A 17907-nucleotide genomic window follows, 5' to 3' on the forward strand; every position below is an offset into this window, starting at 1 on the left:
GGCCTCCCAGGGTTAGCCCTCTCGGGCTAGGGTTTCCTTCTCGCGCCCTACTAGGTCCGCAGGTCTGAAACGGGGGAGGTGGGGGGCAGTCAAGGGCTTCAAGGGAAACACACACAAGCACGTTCCCTTTTTAACCTGCTCCCCTCCCGGAATCACCCTTCTAAGCGGAGGGTTGGCTGCTAGAACCCCTGGTGCTACTTGAATTCACAGCAAACACAGTGGGACGTTTTCGGGTTGTTTGTTTGCTTCCAGGGCAGTGCAGAGAAAAGCTGAGAGGACAAGGGCAGCTGTGCCGCCGAACGGTTGGCCATTGCAGCAAACTCGTCTACGCTCCGGTTTCGCATTCGATTCGCTTAGACCGCCAAGAGCTGAGTTCAGAGTGCGCTGTCTGGAGCTTGCCGACAGACGGCTCCGGGACTGCATTCTACCCTCGTCGCACTGAGCCATTGTGCTACCCTGCGTCGCTGTAACCACCTGCTTTTTATTTTTGTTTTCTTGCATTGCGGGAGAGACTCCGTGCATTTGTGGTGGTAGTCTGCCTTAGGCCAAAGCGGCACTCTTAGGGGACTAGAAACACGCAAATAACTGTTTCAACAAAGTTTTATGCTGTCATCTTGTGCAAGGGCTCTCCCCCACCCCTACCCAAAGACACTGGGGGTGTGTGTGGCCCCATCCCTTTCCATAACTAGATTGCTGAGTCCGTGGGCATTTGAATTGGGGGACTCGAGACCTCCGTTTAATCGCTCAAATGCCGTTGGGCAGGGAGGAGATCATATGCGGTAACTTTGGGGGCGCTAGCGTAGTTCCTGCGTCCGCTCTCTGAAAGTTTAGACCCAGTACTTAAGCAAATCCCCCATAAGAGCGCTTCCCGGCTTCTCAGGACAGAGACTTTTGAAAATTAAAACGTGGGGAGGACGGTAGACAAATAAACTCTGCACAAGAGAGAGAAGACAGTTTTTTCCTTTGAAATAGCCTGCAAAATGGGTCGTCATCCTTGGGCCAGCAGGTTTTCAAAATCACTCATTTTCTTCTACAGCAGCAAAAGAAAAAAATGTTGCAAAAGGAAATAAAGCAAGCCAACATTTCTCGAACCAATTCCAGTGCCCTGCCCCCAACTCCTCCCGCCAGTGGCCGCGGGGCCTGGCTCCCCCCAACTTAAAACCCTCTCGGCTCACTCCGGGAACCGAGTGCATCCGCAAGGCTCTGCTCTGGTAGGCTCCGGTTCTCGCGGAGCCGTGTTTCTGTGGCCCAGTGTGGGAATGAAAGCGGCCTTGGGCTCGGTGCCGCCAAATCAGGCCTGGAGGGAGGGGAAGAAGGCGAAGGGCACCTCCACCCTCACCCGCGCTGGTCCTCCCTTCCCCGCCCCGCGCGCACCGCCGCGTCCCGGGGCGCCGCAGTCCTGCCCGCCGCGGGCAGGGGAAGCGCAGAGAGCTTGGAGGAGGGGTCCTTGAGCGCCCCCGTGAGAGTGGCCCGACGGCGGATGGCGAGGAAGGTGAAGTGCAGGGGCTTGAAGGGCCCGAGCAGAAAGGAAGGAGGCAGGCGTGGAGTGGGGTGGGGAGTGCAAGGAGACCTGGACCTCGAGGGTGGGGGTGGCGGTGGGAGGGAGGAGGAGTGGGGGGAGGGCGGCGGAGGAAGTGCCGGGCCCGGCCTGCGCGCGCGGGAGCTGCAGACGAGCTGGCTCAGACCATAATCAGAGCTCTCGCCGGCTCCTGGCAGCCGCCGCAGCGCCTCGGCGAGGGAGGACGTGCCGGCCAAAGCAGCGGCAGGCGGAGACGCGACCGGCGTGAGATTGGTGGAGTGCCAGTCGGGAGGCTGAGGCTGTGAGCGCCGCGGGAGCCGTAAGCACGGCTGCAGCCCCTCGGGCCACCTCGGAGCGCACGCGGCCGCGGGGACTGCTGGACCAAAGACTGCGCCGCACTAAGGCCGCCCCTGAGCGGGCCTCCCAGCCCCGTCGTCCAGCGCGCCCTGACTCGCTCCCGCCGCCAGCCCGCCAGCTCTTCCGGGAGCCCGGGGCATGAACGGCTACGGCTCTCCCTACCTGTACATGGGCGGCCCGGTGTCGCAGCCGCCGCGGGCGCCCTTGCAGCGCACGCCGAAGTGCGCGCGCTGCCGCAACCACGGCGTGCTGTCCTGGCTCAAGGGCCACAAACGCTACTGCCGCTTCAAAGACTGCACCTGTGAGAAGTGCATCCTTATCATCGAGCGGCAGCGGGTCATGGCGGCGCAGGTGGCGCTGCGCAGGCAGCAGGCCAACGAGAGCCTCGAGAGCCTCATCCCCGACTCAATGCGCGCCCTGCCGGGACCCCCGCCGCCGGGAGACGCCACTTCTGCCCCCCCGCCGCCGACCTCGCAGCCGTCTCAGCCACCGCCGCCGCGCCCTGCTGTGGAGTTGGCTGCTGCCGCCGCGCTGCGCTGGGCCGCGGAGCCCCAGCCTGGGGCGCTGCAGGCGCAGCTCGCCAAGCCAGGTAAGAGCAGCTGCGGTGCCGGGCCGGGCCCCGCGCGTGGGCGAAAACACTTCGAAGCGGCTATTGCAGCTTTGGCTGGGAGGCTCGGAGGCGAGTTTTTGGGAAGATGGCCCGGCCCGGCCCGGCCTAACGCCCCAACTCCAGCCGAGCCGGTCCTTACTCTCTCGGCAGAAGCGATCTTCGGTCTGGACCCGGCGAGGTAGGAGGTGAACCCAGGCGCCCACGGGAAAGGCGCCTCGGGCTCGCCAAGTGCCTTCCCCAGGTTAAAGGGGGACGGGTAAATAAAGAGGTCGAGACAGGACCAAATTAAAATCCGCGTGGGCACACACACCACCATGCGGCCGGGCTTTCTTGCCAAGGGCTTTAGAGGGCCTCGCATTTGGAGGTTGGGATGGGTAGGTGCGAGGAAGGAGCCAAGGCCCAAGGCTTGGATGACTCTGGGTGTTTTTCTCGGCCCCCGGGGAATTTGAACGAACCCGAAGCCTTTCTAGTAGCCTACTGTGGCCTCCAGCCTCTTGCAGTCTGTTGAAAGAAGCTCTGTTTAGAAGCAATAGTAAACAAGGGCCAGAAAGGCCCCCAAACTGATAGTGGGGACTCAGAATCTAGTGCGCCCAGAGTCAATCAACTCCTTTTGCAGAATTGCTCACGTCCTTTAACACCATTCCGCAGGCAGCCCTCAGCAGTCTCCGTGGTTTTAAAGAAACAGAGACAAAACGACCTACAGTGAGGAAGGCCAGCCCTGGAGAGTCCTTTCCACAGTTCTAGGTGGGCCTGGGCCTCCTCCTGTCCTCTCCTCTCCCCTCCCCTCTCCTCCTCTGCTGTGCTTTAGAGAGCATGGGTCTGCCCTGAGCCCTGGAGGTGGGCAGATTCCTCCCCTCACCTTTCCATCTGGTTCCCTCCTTCAGGCCTCCAAAGCTTTGCAAACCCCAGTGGAGCCTTTCCTCCTGGAGAATGTCTACTTTACCATCCTGCCCAGCCCAAGGGCTCCTTTGATTTTAAGCTCTTGGAATTCTGTGGACAGGTGTTTGGTCTTTCCCTTTCACTGGGGCAGATGTACAAAGGAAAAAAGCCCATCTTCTCAGGGAGGGGGTTGAGGGGTATGCTGGAATTCAGAGATGGAAGGCCCTGTAAGGCCCAAAGCCCTCCTGTGGGTGGAACTAATGGTAGAGCTTCTGCCTACCCCCAGTCTCCCCCCACCCCAAAAAAGACTGTACCTCTGGCTCTTGGAGAGAGGCTTTCAGGAGCACCACACTGCTGTGTGGAGCCAGGGAAACACTGGGGGTGAGTTGGTAGGCAGCCTGGCAGGTGCAGTCCTGCTGCCCTCTTGCTGTTATACTCTCCAGATCTGAAGCTCTGAGAACATCTTATGGGAAGAGCAGAACTGGGTATTTTAAGGACGGAAGTGAGTTTACTGAACATGGATTTTGTGGATGTTTAATCCAAGGTAGAATATAAGCATTTCCCTGAGTAATGTCCGCCCACTCCCAGTTGACTCTCTTTTGTCAGTGTGATCTCTTCATATTTATAGATTTGTCACAGAGGACTAGGAGGGGGGCGGAGAAAGAACATTCTTTTTGTTTTTCTCCTTTAAGTTAGAGCAGGTAACTAGGAGAATTTTGTCTCAGTTCTCCATGCCAGTAACTTTTCTTAACCTTTCCATTTCCAGTTCCTCTGTCTCGATTTCCCCCAACACTAGGTCAGGAGTTTTGAGTTCGTGACAGTGGTAGCATCTTACAGTGGCCACCTGCCCAGCAGCACCCGTGTAATAGTGCTTTGGGTTCTGGGGTCCCTGTCCAAGAGGGGATTCTTTTCACATTGTGTGCTGTTCTAACCATTCTTTGGGATAGCCAGAGTCCAGGGTTTCTAAAGAGTCACAAAACCAAAAGTAACCCTGGGAGGCGGGGAGTTTGGGGCAGGCAGAAAGACCAGGCAGCAGCCTCAGTTGCAGAAGGTTACACGCTTGGGGAGAATAGGAGGGGGAGGCTGCAACTGGACAAACCAGACCTGGTGCTCTCTCTTTTACTCTGAACTAAGTATTCTGGGATGACCTGAGCCTTTCAAAATGAAAACAAGTAATTGCAAAGAAGAATAGGATTTACCACTAGAAAAGGTCAGAGTGATGGCTTTGGGGGCCTAAGCTATCAGGGATCAGATGCTCAGGTCCTAATGCATACCCTGCATATTTATTTATGTAACTTTTGTTTTCTTCTTTCAATTGGTTCGACCCCATAATTCCATTGAACACCAACAAAAAACCAGTCACCAATCCGATGATGGCGAGAGAGGGCAGGAAAGGAATAGATAATTGTTTTCCATTAGGAAGGCAAGTATACAAGTGGATCGGTTCTATGCAATGCTTTGTACAGAGAAAGCCCATTTGGGTTTTAAGTTAGGGAAAATTGCCTGAATGGGACTGTATGTATTTTTCCTTTTCTGGCAGTTATTCTTATGATGTATTTGTATGTTACATACCATGCATATTGAGAAGCTTGTCAGATATGGTCCTGGGCAAGTAGCTCACTATGTAGAGAAGTAAATGAAGCTCTGTTTGAATGGTAGTAAGTTACATGTACAGTAAGTTCACAGACCATTAGGAATCTCTAAATATCTGCTGGTGATTTATGGAGATTTGTTTCTTTGTGATTTCAGTGTCAAAAACGTGGTTGGTCTCTTTAGTACATAGCTGTGGAGACATTTGCCTTTTTTGTTGGCTCCAAATGCAAGTGCACAAACACACAGAGTCTTTCCCCCTCTCCAGAAATCCTTGTGAAAAGTACACGCCCTAGAGAAGGGAATGTTTGCTGGGCACCGCTGCAGAAAAAAACACCCAGTTCAGGGAGCAACATTAATACCAAGACTCAGTTTTGTAGGTGGAAGAAATTTCTTTCCCAAATTCTGTTTCCGATTCTTTAAAGGAACAGGGATTGTTTTATCTAACGGTGTATCATGTTTAACATCCCTTTTAATGCGGAGGTGGTTGTAAGGAGAATTTTCATATTCTCAGGTTATTACTTCTAGCAATGGATTAAAGCTTTTTTTTTTTTTTTTTTTTCCTGTTTTGGGTGTACATTTCCCCTGCTCCTAGATTATCATCTACGACTGGCCTGGAATTATTAGATTTTGATTGAGCCCCAAATTCTAGTCTAAGCTCCTTTAAATCTATCCTATTGATGCGTTTCTCTTTCATTTCCTCTTCACTCCCCCCTCCTTCCCGTCAGGAAAATACCTTGGAAAGCTTGAACACCTTTCAGCTCTTAAAGAGTATCTGAGTCAGCAGCCTCAACCAGCCAAGCCAGCCTTTCAGGGCCTGGGCTGTAGAGCTGAGGAAAGTTAGGGGTCACGACCAAGGTGAGAGGCTGAAGTTACATTCCTCTGTTTGGCTCCCTCCCCCACACCCTACTCTTCCTCCAGGAGAGTGGCCTGGGTGTCCTCAGGCTGCCAGAGGAAAGGGCTGGGGCTACAGATTCTTCCTAGGTTTACATCTGCCATCAAAGTAAATACGTAAACAAGTTGTTTAAAAATTTCTTAAAGGAAAAGAAATCTAAAACATCGTATTTGATTAGGAGTAAGAGAGCAGGATTAACTAGGAAAGTAGGGTCTCCTTTCTTGTTTATTTCTCCTGAAATGGAGAGAACAAGAGACCTATAGGAAGGGAAGTTGGGAGATTTTGGAAAACTGCCTTTGTTTGATTTTACCTCCTGTCCGGCACCTCCTAGCATCTTTATGCTTGCTCCGGGCTTTTCAGCTCCAGCTTGATTAGGTCCTGTCTGGTCAGCTTCCTAGTTTTAAATTTTACTTTAATTTTTTAAAAAAGAGACACACACCTGCATGGATAATGAGTGTTGCCAGAACACTGGTCCAGGCCAGGATGGGAAATTCTCTGCGACTAGAGGCTGAAGCAAAGGAAAAGTGGGAGAGACCTCAGAGTCACTCATGAAGGGTAGCTACGAATTTAAAACAGGGTCTGGGTATTTCAGACGCTTTGATTTTGGCCGAGGGGCCTGACTCAGAGTTGCATTTTAAAAAGCAAAAACCAACCAAACGAAAAGGAAGAAGCGAGACCGTACTGATCTCCTCCTAAACCTTACCCACGGCTGGCTCTGGAGGGCGGACGCAGGGTTGCTCACAGCTCCGGGCCTTTCCCACCGGCGCCCAGCGAGTTGCCGAGTTACCGACCGGCTCCTTGGGCCCCGGCGCAGCCGAGAGCGCAGCGAGTGGAAGTGCGGGGCGGCGGCTCAGGGTCCCCGGGCCGGGTCAGGGATGGATGGGACGCCGGGGGAAGCCCGTGCGGTGGCAGCAGCGCGCTCGCGGCTCCCCTGCGGCCGCCCTGGGCCACTGTCCCCTTGCACCCAATCCTCGCGGCACCGCCGCTGCGGCGGCTCCTTCCACTCGCGCTCAGCCCCGCGGTCTGGGTTAGACCCCGCCTGCTTCGGTTGGTTGCCAGATTTAGCAAAAAAAAAACTGCAAATAAACACGAAAAAAGGGATATCAAATATTGCATGGGGCACACTTGTACGGAAACATTGTGATTTTTGCTAAGCGCAGGTTTAACTGGGCATCCTGCTATTTTATCTGGCAACCCTAGGCCTCCGGGGCGGGCCCAGCCCTAAAGTACTCGGGGCGCCCCTCGGGGTGGGCGTAGCTCTGGCGGGTCTCCCAGCCTCTTTCTCCCTGTGGAGCCCGAGCTGCCCCCGGCCGGCTCGGAGAGGCGCTGGTGTCCATCTTATGGATCTGAGCACAGGGTGGACGGGAAAACGGGAGTGTTTTCCACGTCTAGGAACCACAGTTCCACTGCCATCCAGGACAGAACCTCCCCCCACCTAACACACCCCTCTGGGTTATAAATCTGGCGGATAGCCGTGCTCTCGATTTACACAACCTACTCTTCTTTTCCCTGATGGATGAACTCCCGGGTTTAAAAGATTACAGTAATCACAGGAGGACAGTGTAAATCGAATCTGATAGCAATAACTTTCGGGGAAGGTCAGGCTCAAGTGAAATGTTACCAAGCAACAGGCATTTTGTTTGCAAAATACAATCAAAGAGCATTGATGAGAAATTCTTTGCTGCAGCCAGTCAGCACTTTCAGCTAACAGCTTTACAGAGGGAAAGGAAGTAAATCTTCATAAATCAACGTCCCTGGAGGACTTGGAGCCCCTTTCTGGAAATGTTGGACTTCTTCCTGACAGGAAGGCAGTCAGAACCCAGTGAAAACCTACGTGCCTGCCTGCCTCTCCTTTCCCTTTCTTTGCCTCTTCCGTTTCTCCAGCTTTTCTCCTTTCTTTAGCTTTTTAACCTGTTGCAGCCCCTCAGCCATTAGTCACTCGGGTCCCTGGACCCCCAAGTCTAGTGTGATGTGACTGGTGGCCCAGTGGGCCTTGCACTGGGGTTTACATGGGCGCTGGTGACAGAGGTTGGGGCCTGAGTGGTGGATCACTGGTCATCGCAGAGCCCATCACCTTGGGATCCTGTCACATCACTCCCAAGAGTCCCCCATGGCTTTAGTGAGTCACTGCAAACCACTGTTCTCTGAAGAAACTAGGGGAAACTGAAACATAACTAGGTGTTTTGTTCTGTTGCATTTTATTATACAGTTAAACAGCTATAAAAAATAAGCACAATCAACTACTGAATAACAATATTCTGGAAAACTTAACATTCAGAACATCGGTTTTCTACCAAATCTCTCATCTCTTTTGATTGCAGTGACTGGGCAGACTTAAATTTTACAAAGCTGGGATCAGTGTTCTGCTTGTTTCCCCTGCTAAGTATCACTTGTTTAGTTCAGTAGATGTTCCACTCACGGTCTTTATATGTGAATGTTTACGGCAACATTCCCTCCCATGAATACAGCAGTCTGCCCAGCTGCTGGCCTTTGGGTTACTTGCTGTGTTTCAATATAAAATACAACTCACTGCACAGATAACTTGGAAATTTTGCAAAATATTCTTTAGTAAACTGTAAGCCTCTCAGTAGCCAAGAGGCAAATGCTTTGATCATCTCTGTGTAATCTTACCTAGCACAGTGCATGGGCACATAGTGAAAGATTTAATGATATTTCTTAAATAGGTGGATGAATAAGTAGCCAGTTGCATTTTTATAACTACCAAACACTTGTAGATTTATAGGTAATTTCCCTCCTGCTTCTTGAAAAGTGTTCCTTTCAGAGTCAAGAAAGAGGTCAAAACTAAATTTTTGCAGGACTTACAAAGTCCACAGTTGCAATCCATACTTCCTTAAGTCTAGCCCTTTCTATATCAATGTCTGCCAAAATATTGGTCCTCAGGAATCATCTTGATTTCTTCATATGTTACTAAGCCAGTGTCATTAATGATTTTTAAAAAGCAAACATGACTATGTATTTTTAGTTTTCACAAGGTCCCACCCCCCAGCCCCCGGAAGAAAAGGAAAGATTTTAGACTGACGTTCATTCCCTGCTGTATGTTGGGTTTTCACCCATTCACTTTTTTATGATTCAGCATTTCTAGTGCGAGATAAGGATAACAGAAAATGTAAAAAGCGTGTCTCCTGTTTGAATTCTGACTGGCCAGGGGTCTTTTCTGGAAGCCCCATCCAGCTGGGGTTCTTCCTGCCCATTGCTATAAGATTTGTGTACTTTGAAAACGACCCATCAGGGAACAGTTATTGAGAGGTATGTTCCCCTAAGCTCAAGTGAACAGATGAGGGCGTGACAGTCCATGTTTCAAAATGCGTGACATGATTTCAAAAGGAAAAAAAAAAAGTCCAGTGACTTTTGCACTAGGAAGCAGCGCTCTCTATGCCAGTGCTTTCTTGTTTTTATTCTGGATGTATGCTATATTTTATTTTCGTAGTTAGAAAGAATGGATAAGACCCCCACACCTAAGTGAGGAAGATACTCATCTTCATATCACGAGCAGAATGTTTTGCATATGTGGCAGGCTTCCTCAAAATCTTTCAAATGAATACTTAGGACTTTTTTTTTTTAAACTTCATTTTCATATGAAAAAAATCCGCTGAAGAAAGTTAAAATTTGCAAACTGTAATTTTAGATTGGAAGTCACTTTTCTGTGGGTGTTCATTTTCTGTCCTTAAGGTCTTGTGGCTATCTTATGGCATAGATATATTGTGAAATGGGAGCATTGTTTTCCATAGAAAAAGTGTCCTTCTCAATGGAGTATCTACTTTTTCAAAAGAAAATCTTTACCCTTGTGAAGAGTTTATTTCAGGGATGGCTGTGAGTGTTTCTTACATCATGAAAAATATGAAATTGGAGAGTGAACATCTAGTAAGATTTTTTAAATATCTAGATGTTTAGCTTTAAAAATAGAAGATTATATCACTTTCAGTAACTGGTTTGTAATATCAGATGAGAGTGATTTCTTTCTACTTTTAGTCTAGTAGTTTTTGGCTTTTGGCACCTATATACTAGGAGTGAAGACATTATCAATTGAAATATATTCTTTTTAATGTTCTAGGAATTAGGGTGTCAGTTTCAAGAAGAAAGAGGTTAAAACATTTGGGGAGTATTTCCTTTTTCATTTTGCTACTTGGCAGTTTCACATTTCTATATCTCGAAAGGCCTTTGTGTTTTAAACCAACAGGAACAATTTGTAAAGTTCCTTTAGGGAAAAATCTACAGATGTAAAGAAACACCTGTTATTAAATTACGCTTTATCACTGGGTCCAAAACTCACCCTCTATAATTACTTGTGAAAGTCTGTATTTATGGCAATAATTTACAATACTTCTAGTTTAGGCACAGCAATACAACCAGTACTTGACACCATAAATTTGCAGGGCTCGTATGTTCTGACCTTTAGAAATTATCGCTGGGTAAGGAGTTATTCTTGGTACAAGGTGAGAGGCTAGTCTTCCCTTGCCCGGTTCTGAATCCCTAACAGCCTTAGATGTTGTCTGGGTTGTGGACACCATGGGTGTGTCCCACTCACTGCTTCATTCAGTGGCTTCTGTCTCCCCTTTGAGTACAGTATAAACAGTGCTGAACTCAGTTGGTTGGAATTTTCTGAATTTGTAGATTTGATTCCTGTGACATCCGGTTAGATTTTCTCACTTTTTGGCCATAGCCTGCCCACCCCTTTGGAGAGGCTGATCAACCCAGAAATGTGCAGAGAGAAAGTGTGGATGAATCAGCACAATCCACCACACTCTTTGAGAAGCCACCAGAAGCTCTTGCTGCCCTGGGGATGTCGCAATGTCAGGTGCAAAGGGTAGCACAAGAAAATATGAAAGAGGCCTCATGCAGTCTAGGGGTTCACAATTGGTGAACAAGCTGCCGATCATAGAGGAGTCTACTGTGGCCTGTTCTGCAGATCAGGAAAATAGGTTCACAAGTTAAATTTTGTATTGTCTGATTTATAGTCCTGCCGTCCACTATCCAGTTGATTGGGACAGTATGTCCTTTACCATCTTGAAAAAAATACTACATTTTCATAATGGTAGATATGTCAGATTAGCCAGAACATCATTTCTTAGTTCCCTTTTGGCTAAACTTCTGCCCTTTGAATCACTTTCTTCTGGCGTCTAAAGCATTCTGTGGAAGACTAAACCTGGTAATAGAGCTCGAAGCATTTTCCCCAAATGTCTTCGGTGTTTGCAGCTCATCCAGAGTGGGGAAAAGTTACCTCTTAAAATGGGAAGGTATTTTATTTCTTTTAAAAATATCACAATCAGAGCTTTTTAGCTGTACTTACATACCTTTTTGCTTCCTAGAAGAACCAGTTGTTCCTTGCTTTAAAAAAAAACCAACAACCCACCATCCCCTGTATTGCTATGACACTGTGTATCTTATTTCTTTCACTTTTTCATTGTGGTAAAATATACATAACATAAAATTTACTATTTTAACCTTTTTTTAGGGACACAATATAGTGGCTTTAAGTATTTTCACAATGTTGTGTGGCCATCACCACTTTCCATTTTCAGAACTTTTTCATCATCCCTAACTGAAACTCAGTACCCATTAGACAGTAAGTCCCCCTTAACCCCGCCCTAGCCCCTGGTAATACCATTTTACTTTCTGTCACTATGAGTTTGCCTATTCTAGGTACGTTATATAAGTGGAATCATAGAATATTTGTCCTTTTGTGTCTGCCTTATTTCGCTTAGCATGATTCATCCACATTGTAGCATGTGTGAGAATTTCATTCCTTTTTGAGGCTGAATAATATTCCATTATATGAATGGACCACATGTTTATCCTTTCATCCATCTTTGATGGACACTTGGTTGCTTCCACTCTTTGGCTTTTGTGGATAATGCTGCTATGAACATTCGTGTTCCATGTGTGCATATTTGCTGCTTAGCAAATTCTGCCTGGTTGTGTTTGCTTTCCCCCTTGCACATGCGTCTTATTTCCCCAACTTGGTAATAAATTCCACAAGTTAGGGGCCAGTCTTATACCTCCTGGTATTTTCCACCCTGTATTCTGTTTTCCTCATTGTCTTGCAGGTTACAGCAATACAAGTACTTGATACTGACAATAGTAGGTAATGAAAGCTAAAGAAATCAGAAAACTGTTTAGAGGAGCACAGTATTTAAAACATTATTTTATGTCCATATTTTCCCCAGGAGAGTATTTGACTTGTTTTCCCAAGCTCCACTGAGCAGGGGCTAAGATCCAATTGTGTGTTGAGTTCAGTGCTGAGTTAACATACTGTCACTGTCCGCTTATTTATTGTCAAGTGTTTAACGATAGAGTAACACCAAGAGGTAGGCGTGGGGTCCTGAGTCAGGAAAATGTAGGCAGGTCTAGCTGAGTAGAATATGAAGTTATGGAAGCTTTTTTGTTGCTGTTTTTCTCGTTGGGATCAAGGACAAATACCACATTAATCCATGGGGTAAAAACTGGGATTCCAGTCCTAGGAAGTTGCAGGAGAGGATATGTCAAATTTCTCTTGCAAAAATAGGTGTTTTGTGCATATCCCAGAGTTGTTACAGAAAGCAAAAACGGCTTCTTGTGTGTGGGCTGCAAATGATCCCCACATGGACACTTGATATTTTGTACTGGAAAAAGAAGCAGTGTACATAAAATGCAAATTTGGGACAACTACGAATTTGTATCAGATTTATAATTGAAAGTTTCACTGATATAGTTTAAGAATTTCTTTTTTTTTTTTTTTTTTTTTTTTTTTGCTGTATGCGGGCCTCTCACTGTTGTGGCCTCTCCCGTTGCGGAGCACAGGCTCCGGACGCGCAGGCTCAGCGGCCATGGCTCACGGGCCCAGCCGCTCCGCGGCATGTGGGATCTTCCCGGACCCGGGCACGAACCCGTGTCCCCTGCATCGGCAGGCGGACTCTCAACCACCAAGCCACCAGGGAAGCCCAAGAATTTCTTAAAGTATTTATTTATGCCTAGGACATATTCATTGCTTTGTGAAGAATCAGTTTTGTTTTTCAATTGTAATTAAGGTACATCCCATATTAGAAGAATGCTCATAAATGGGCCTCTGTTTAAGGCTTTTTATTTATCTTTTAAAATAAATTAATTTTCTTTATTTCTGGCTGCGTTGGGTCTTTGTTGCTGCGCGCAGGCTTTCTCTGGTTGCGGCGAGCGGGGGCTACTCTTCGTTGCGGTGCGTGGGCTTCTCATTGTGGAGGCGTCTCTTGTTGTGGAGCACGGGCTCTAGGCGCGCGGGCTTCAGTAGTTGTGGCTTATGGGCTCCAGAGCGCAGGCTCAGTAGTTGTGGCGCATGGGCTTAGTTGTTCCACAGCATGTAGGATCTTCCCAGACCAGGGATTGAACCCATGTGCCCTGCATTGGCAGGTGGATTCTTAACCACTGTGCCACCAGGGAAGTCCCTGTTTAAGGGTTTTAAAATAAACAACAACAAATAGGAGGAGATGGATTTTAGAAGCTGCTTTGATGAAATTTCACCAGCTGGCTATCTACACATAATCAGGTGTGCCCACTGAGAAGGCGACAATGAGGCTATTCAGGCAGGGAAGTGGATAAAAATCCACTCGCATATAGCTTGTTAATAAAGAATTTGTTTCTTTATTATTAAGATCTCTTAGAACCTACTTCTGCAAGCAGACCAGTCTTACTTATTTACTTCTTCCTTCCATCCTTCCTTCCTTTCTGCCTGTTTAGCACCGTAATACTAGCCCTTGTGGGGGAGGTGATGTCTTAGGTCAAAATGTTATTTTTGCAACTGGTTTACTTCACGGCAAATCTCTGTTTTATTTGGGAAGCGTTTTGTTTTGTTTCTCTCTTCTTTTAATACAGTTCAGGAAGGTATCTTGAAGTTCTCTCCATGAACTTTAATAATGAAACAGTTCATGAAAACCTGTCTGCTTCTTGCAGCCCATGTCCGGGAGTTATGGACGCACTGCTTCACTGGTGGATCTTGCTCCCTGGCAGTTTCACAAGCCTTCTCCAGCCATTTCCTTCTTTCTCTCTGCAGCGTGTCCCACATCCAGATTTCACAGCTGGTTTTGCTTGCCCTCTAGTGTGGGCTATAGGCAACCAAGTCTGCCAGGACCTTGAGTGGGCTTTTAAGAAAAATTTCAATGTATAGAGGCTGCCCATTTCACTCTGGCAGTCATATCGACTAGTTATTGTACATGGTATCCTGATGAAACATACTGACGACTAGTTCATAAGACATTTGACACAAAATCTGCCTATGGGAAAATGGATTTAAAATATTAAAATTTCCCATGGGTATATGCGTCGTGCACCAGCTGTTAATGTCCTTGAATGACACCGGCCACCTCATTTGCAGAAGAGGGGCCAGAAGACAAGCCTGAGTTCATTTTCCTGTTCTTCCCTGGATGGTGTTTATCCCCAGCCTGGCCCCTATTTAGATTGTTAGTGCTAGACAGCCACATCTGTGCTTGTAGGTATCGTGTTTCCGTTCTGTGTTGAAGGCAAGCTTCCCTGCACACACCATTCTGAGAAATCACTCCAATTTCTAGATCTTTATTTTCAGGTATTTTTTTTCCCATTTGCCAGTAACACAGTTTGGATATTTTTAAGGCTTGCAGTATGTTATAACCCACAGGGAAGCAGTTCCCCTTCCAGAAAGCCCATGTAGGGCCCTCTCCTGAGCACATCTGTTCCCCTTTACACACACCAGGAAAGGATTAACCCAGCTGTTCTCTGCTTTTCAGATTTGACTGAAGAACGACTCGGGGACAGCAGCACAGCGGACACCACTGAGACCTTCAGCGACAAAGACACGGACCAGAGGAGCTCCCCGGACGTGGCCAAAAGTAAGGGCTGCTTCACGCCGGAGAGCCCCGAGATAGTGTCGGTGGACGAAGGGGGGTACGCGGTCCAGAAGAACGGAGGCAGCTCCGAGAGCCGACCCGACAGCCCCAAGTACCCCGGGGAGCAGAATCACCTCCTGATCGAGGGCCCCTCGGGGACCGTGTCTCTGCCCTTCAGCTTGAAAGCCAACAGACCGCCCCTGGAAGTGTTAAAAAAAATATTCCCCAACCAGAAGCCCACGGTGCTCGAGCTGATCCTGAAGGGCTGCGGGGGCGACCTGGTGAGCGCCGTGGAGGTCCTGCTCTCCAGCCGCTCCTCCAGCTTGGCCGCGGACCGAACTGCGGCAGAGCCCGAGGGCCTGGTGCTGCCCTCCAATGGGCACATCTTCGAACACACCTTGAGCTCCTACCCCATCTCCTCTTCCAAATGGTCCGTGGGCTCGGCCTTCAGAGTCCCAGACACGTTGAGGTTTTCCGCCGACTCCAGTAACATGGTCCCCAACCCCCTGGCCGTGCCCCTGCAGCACCCGTTCCCTCAGCCCCCCCGGTACCCTCTGATGCTGAGGAATACTTTGGCGAGAAACCAGTCGAGCCCCTTTCTGCCCAACGATGTCACCCTGTGGAACACCATGACGTTGCAGCAACAGTACCAGCTGAGGTCCCAGTACGTCAGCCCTTTCCCCACTAACTCTACCAGCGTCTTCAGAAGCTCACCTGTCCTCCCCGCCCGTGTCCCCGAAGACCCTCGGATCCCCATCCCTGACGATGGGTGTCCCATCGTGTCAAAGCAGTCCGTTTACGCCGAGGACGACTACGACGAGAGGTCTGACTCCTCAGACTCTAGAATACTCAACACATCATCTTAAAGTGCTACCCGATGGGCGGTGACCAGGTGACAGTTTCTGTGCATTTGAACCCTGGCCCCCCCTTGAGGAGAGGCCACCTCCCGTGTATACCTTTTCCTTCTGTTTCACCAAGTGACTGTGCTTGATTCTATACCTTAGCAATAAAAACATAACTTATTTAATTTCTTGCACTTCACTGGAAAATGCCAAATAGCTCTGCTCTGTGGCTTTAGTGCTGAATGTTCGTTGTAAAAGAGAATAGTCTTGGGAAGGCCTTGGGCCCATGGAAGATTTATTTGGGGATGTAGAGCTGAAGGTCAGCCTTGCCCCTAAACTCAGCCTGGAATGTTCAATAAAATAGTATACTTGAATGAAATTTTGTAAAAGAGGATTCCTTAGGATATGTGAAACCTAAAGGCAGTGATTCGGTTGCAAACGGACTGTAAACAGGGACCTTACACTCCTATGCTAAAAATCCTTCTTGCATTTTAAGGAGAGACTGCACTTAATAGAGTGAACTGCTCCCATGCTTATTTAAGCTTGGACAGTCTTCAGAGACAAACTCCATTAAGAATTATTCTTTTCACATGGCTGAATCGAAATGTGTAATGTCAATGTCAGTGTAAAGCCAATCACAGCTGTGAACTGCATGAAATGTATTGTGAAATGAGCACAAGATTAAGCTTTGTCAGGTTAATGTAGCATGCTAAGGACTCTAGAAAAAAAATAAACTAAGGAGATGATCTTGGTTTATGTCATTTCTACTTATGGAAAGAGGATCTCTAAAAATAGAAACTTGATATTAAAGCTACTTACCAGTGCATGGATCAAGGCTTCAGTTAAATGCGGTGTCCCTTGAGAAATATGAATGGCAAAGTTTGGGGGCTGCGTTCAGAAAGACAGAATTTATTTTTCAAGAATAGAGTTAATTCAGTCCCTCCATCCGCTTATTTGTTTCTTCAGCAGATAATTATTGAGTGCCTACTACATGTAACAGGACGCTCTTTGTATGTTATTGTCCGAGTTACCTGCCCGTTGAGTCCAAGACAGCAGGGATTATATGATGGAGAATCTCATTAAAAACAAAGTAAAAATGAAAACATCTACAGTGTGGAAAGTAAGCAAAGTGCATAGCACGGTACCTGACGCAGAGAAAGTACTCCATCAATGAGAGCAATTACTCCTATTAAGTTCAGTATATACTCCTATTTGCATTCAGGATGAAGAAGTGGATTCCCTCATTCTCACTTGGAGAAGATGCCATTCTGGTTTTGGGGGATGACCACCACAAAACTTTGGAAAACAGGGCTTTTCCCCTTCATTTAAAAAGCATTTTGGGGGGGGCGGCTCCTGTATATGGCAAACTTCTTGCTCAGATATTTTTAAAAGTGAGTTTTAGAACAATAATGTGCAGTGGTGCCCACACCAACCACTTCTTACTCCTTTCTTCAGAATGCTGGAGAGGAAAGATGACTGCCCAGGTCAGACAATAAACTTATGAATGTGGAAGGGAAAGAAAATAAGTGAAAGCCTCTACATGACAAGGATGCAGAGAGACCTCCCAGCACAAGAATAAGTCTCGAAGAGATCTTCATTCTGAGAGGAAGAAGGGCAAATCCTCTTGGCCTGAGGTGCTTCTCCCTCAATGGGAACAGGAGCTGATGTCAGGTGCCCACCGCCCTTGCATGGGTCCCAGGAGGAAAACATATTTAAAACAAACAAACGAACAAAATCTCACTTTTATTTCTGCTGGGCACCTTTGGAATGAGAAATCATTGAGGGGAAAAATTCCTTATATTAGTTGGACTAATGTGTATTTAGTTGACATGGTTACATCCCAGAGTGTTTAAATATGATTTGTTGTTAAGGTTATATTTTAGTGAGGGGCTGGAGAGGAGAATAATGTGACCCCTGATTCTAAAAATACATGTCCAGGACATTTTATATGGTAGTGATGGGCTAATGTCTGGGCCTACCTAGCAAAAATGTATTTTCAAAGGTATCTTCAAAAGTTCATCTATATTTATCTAACAAGCAACAATGATAACAGATTCCATATGAGATGACAGTGCTATAAAATCTGTCCTATCTTCAGGTTGAGTGATCTGGATTGAGCAAAACGGCTTAAGATATGGTATCCTGACAGCTTGATTTTGCCCACAGATCATCAAAGTCCTTGCCCTCTTTTTCCAATGGCCAGCGAAATGGAACTGCCTATAAGACAGCTTATTTCTGGGCTACTACAGGTATGTTTGATCCTCAGTGTACTTCTGAAGCAAGATATGTTTGTTTCGGTGCGGTAAGTGTGGTGCGGGGTCAGAGGGAAAAATTGGTTGTTAAGATCCTATGTCCTGCTTCCTGCATTCAGTTTTGCTTCCTCTGCA

General features: G+C 47.6%; 1 protein-coding gene across 2 annotated transcripts; it reads left to right on the plus strand.

The window, feature by feature from the left end:
- Positions 1–2014: 2014 nt before the first annotated feature.
- On the plus strand, positions 2015–17053 carry DMRT3 (doublesex and mab-3 related transcription factor 3). 2 transcript variants are annotated; one of them, XM_028494309.1, is made up of 3 exons: positions 2015–2465; positions 14580–15570; positions 16976–17053. In XM_028494309.1, exons 1-2 carry the CDS (start codon positions 2015–2017, stop codon positions 15542–15544), a joined length of 1416 nt encoding a protein of 471 aa, XP_028350110.1. In that variant the 3' UTR covers positions 15545–15570; positions 16976–17053. The 2 variants fall into 2 exon arrangements, with proteins under 2 accessions (XP_028350110.1, XP_007129258.2); XM_007129196.3 differs by lacking the exon at positions 16976–17053 and having other exon boundaries at positions 14580–15669.
- The last annotated feature ends 854 nt before the right edge of the window (positions 17054–17907 follow it).

This window comes from Physeter macrocephalus, chromosome 9 (genome assembly GCF_002837175.3).
Source record: "Physeter macrocephalus isolate SW-GA chromosome 9, ASM283717v5, whole genome shotgun sequence".
Classification (NCBI taxonomy): Eukaryota; Metazoa; Chordata; class Mammalia; order Artiodactyla; family Physeteridae; genus Physeter; species Physeter macrocephalus.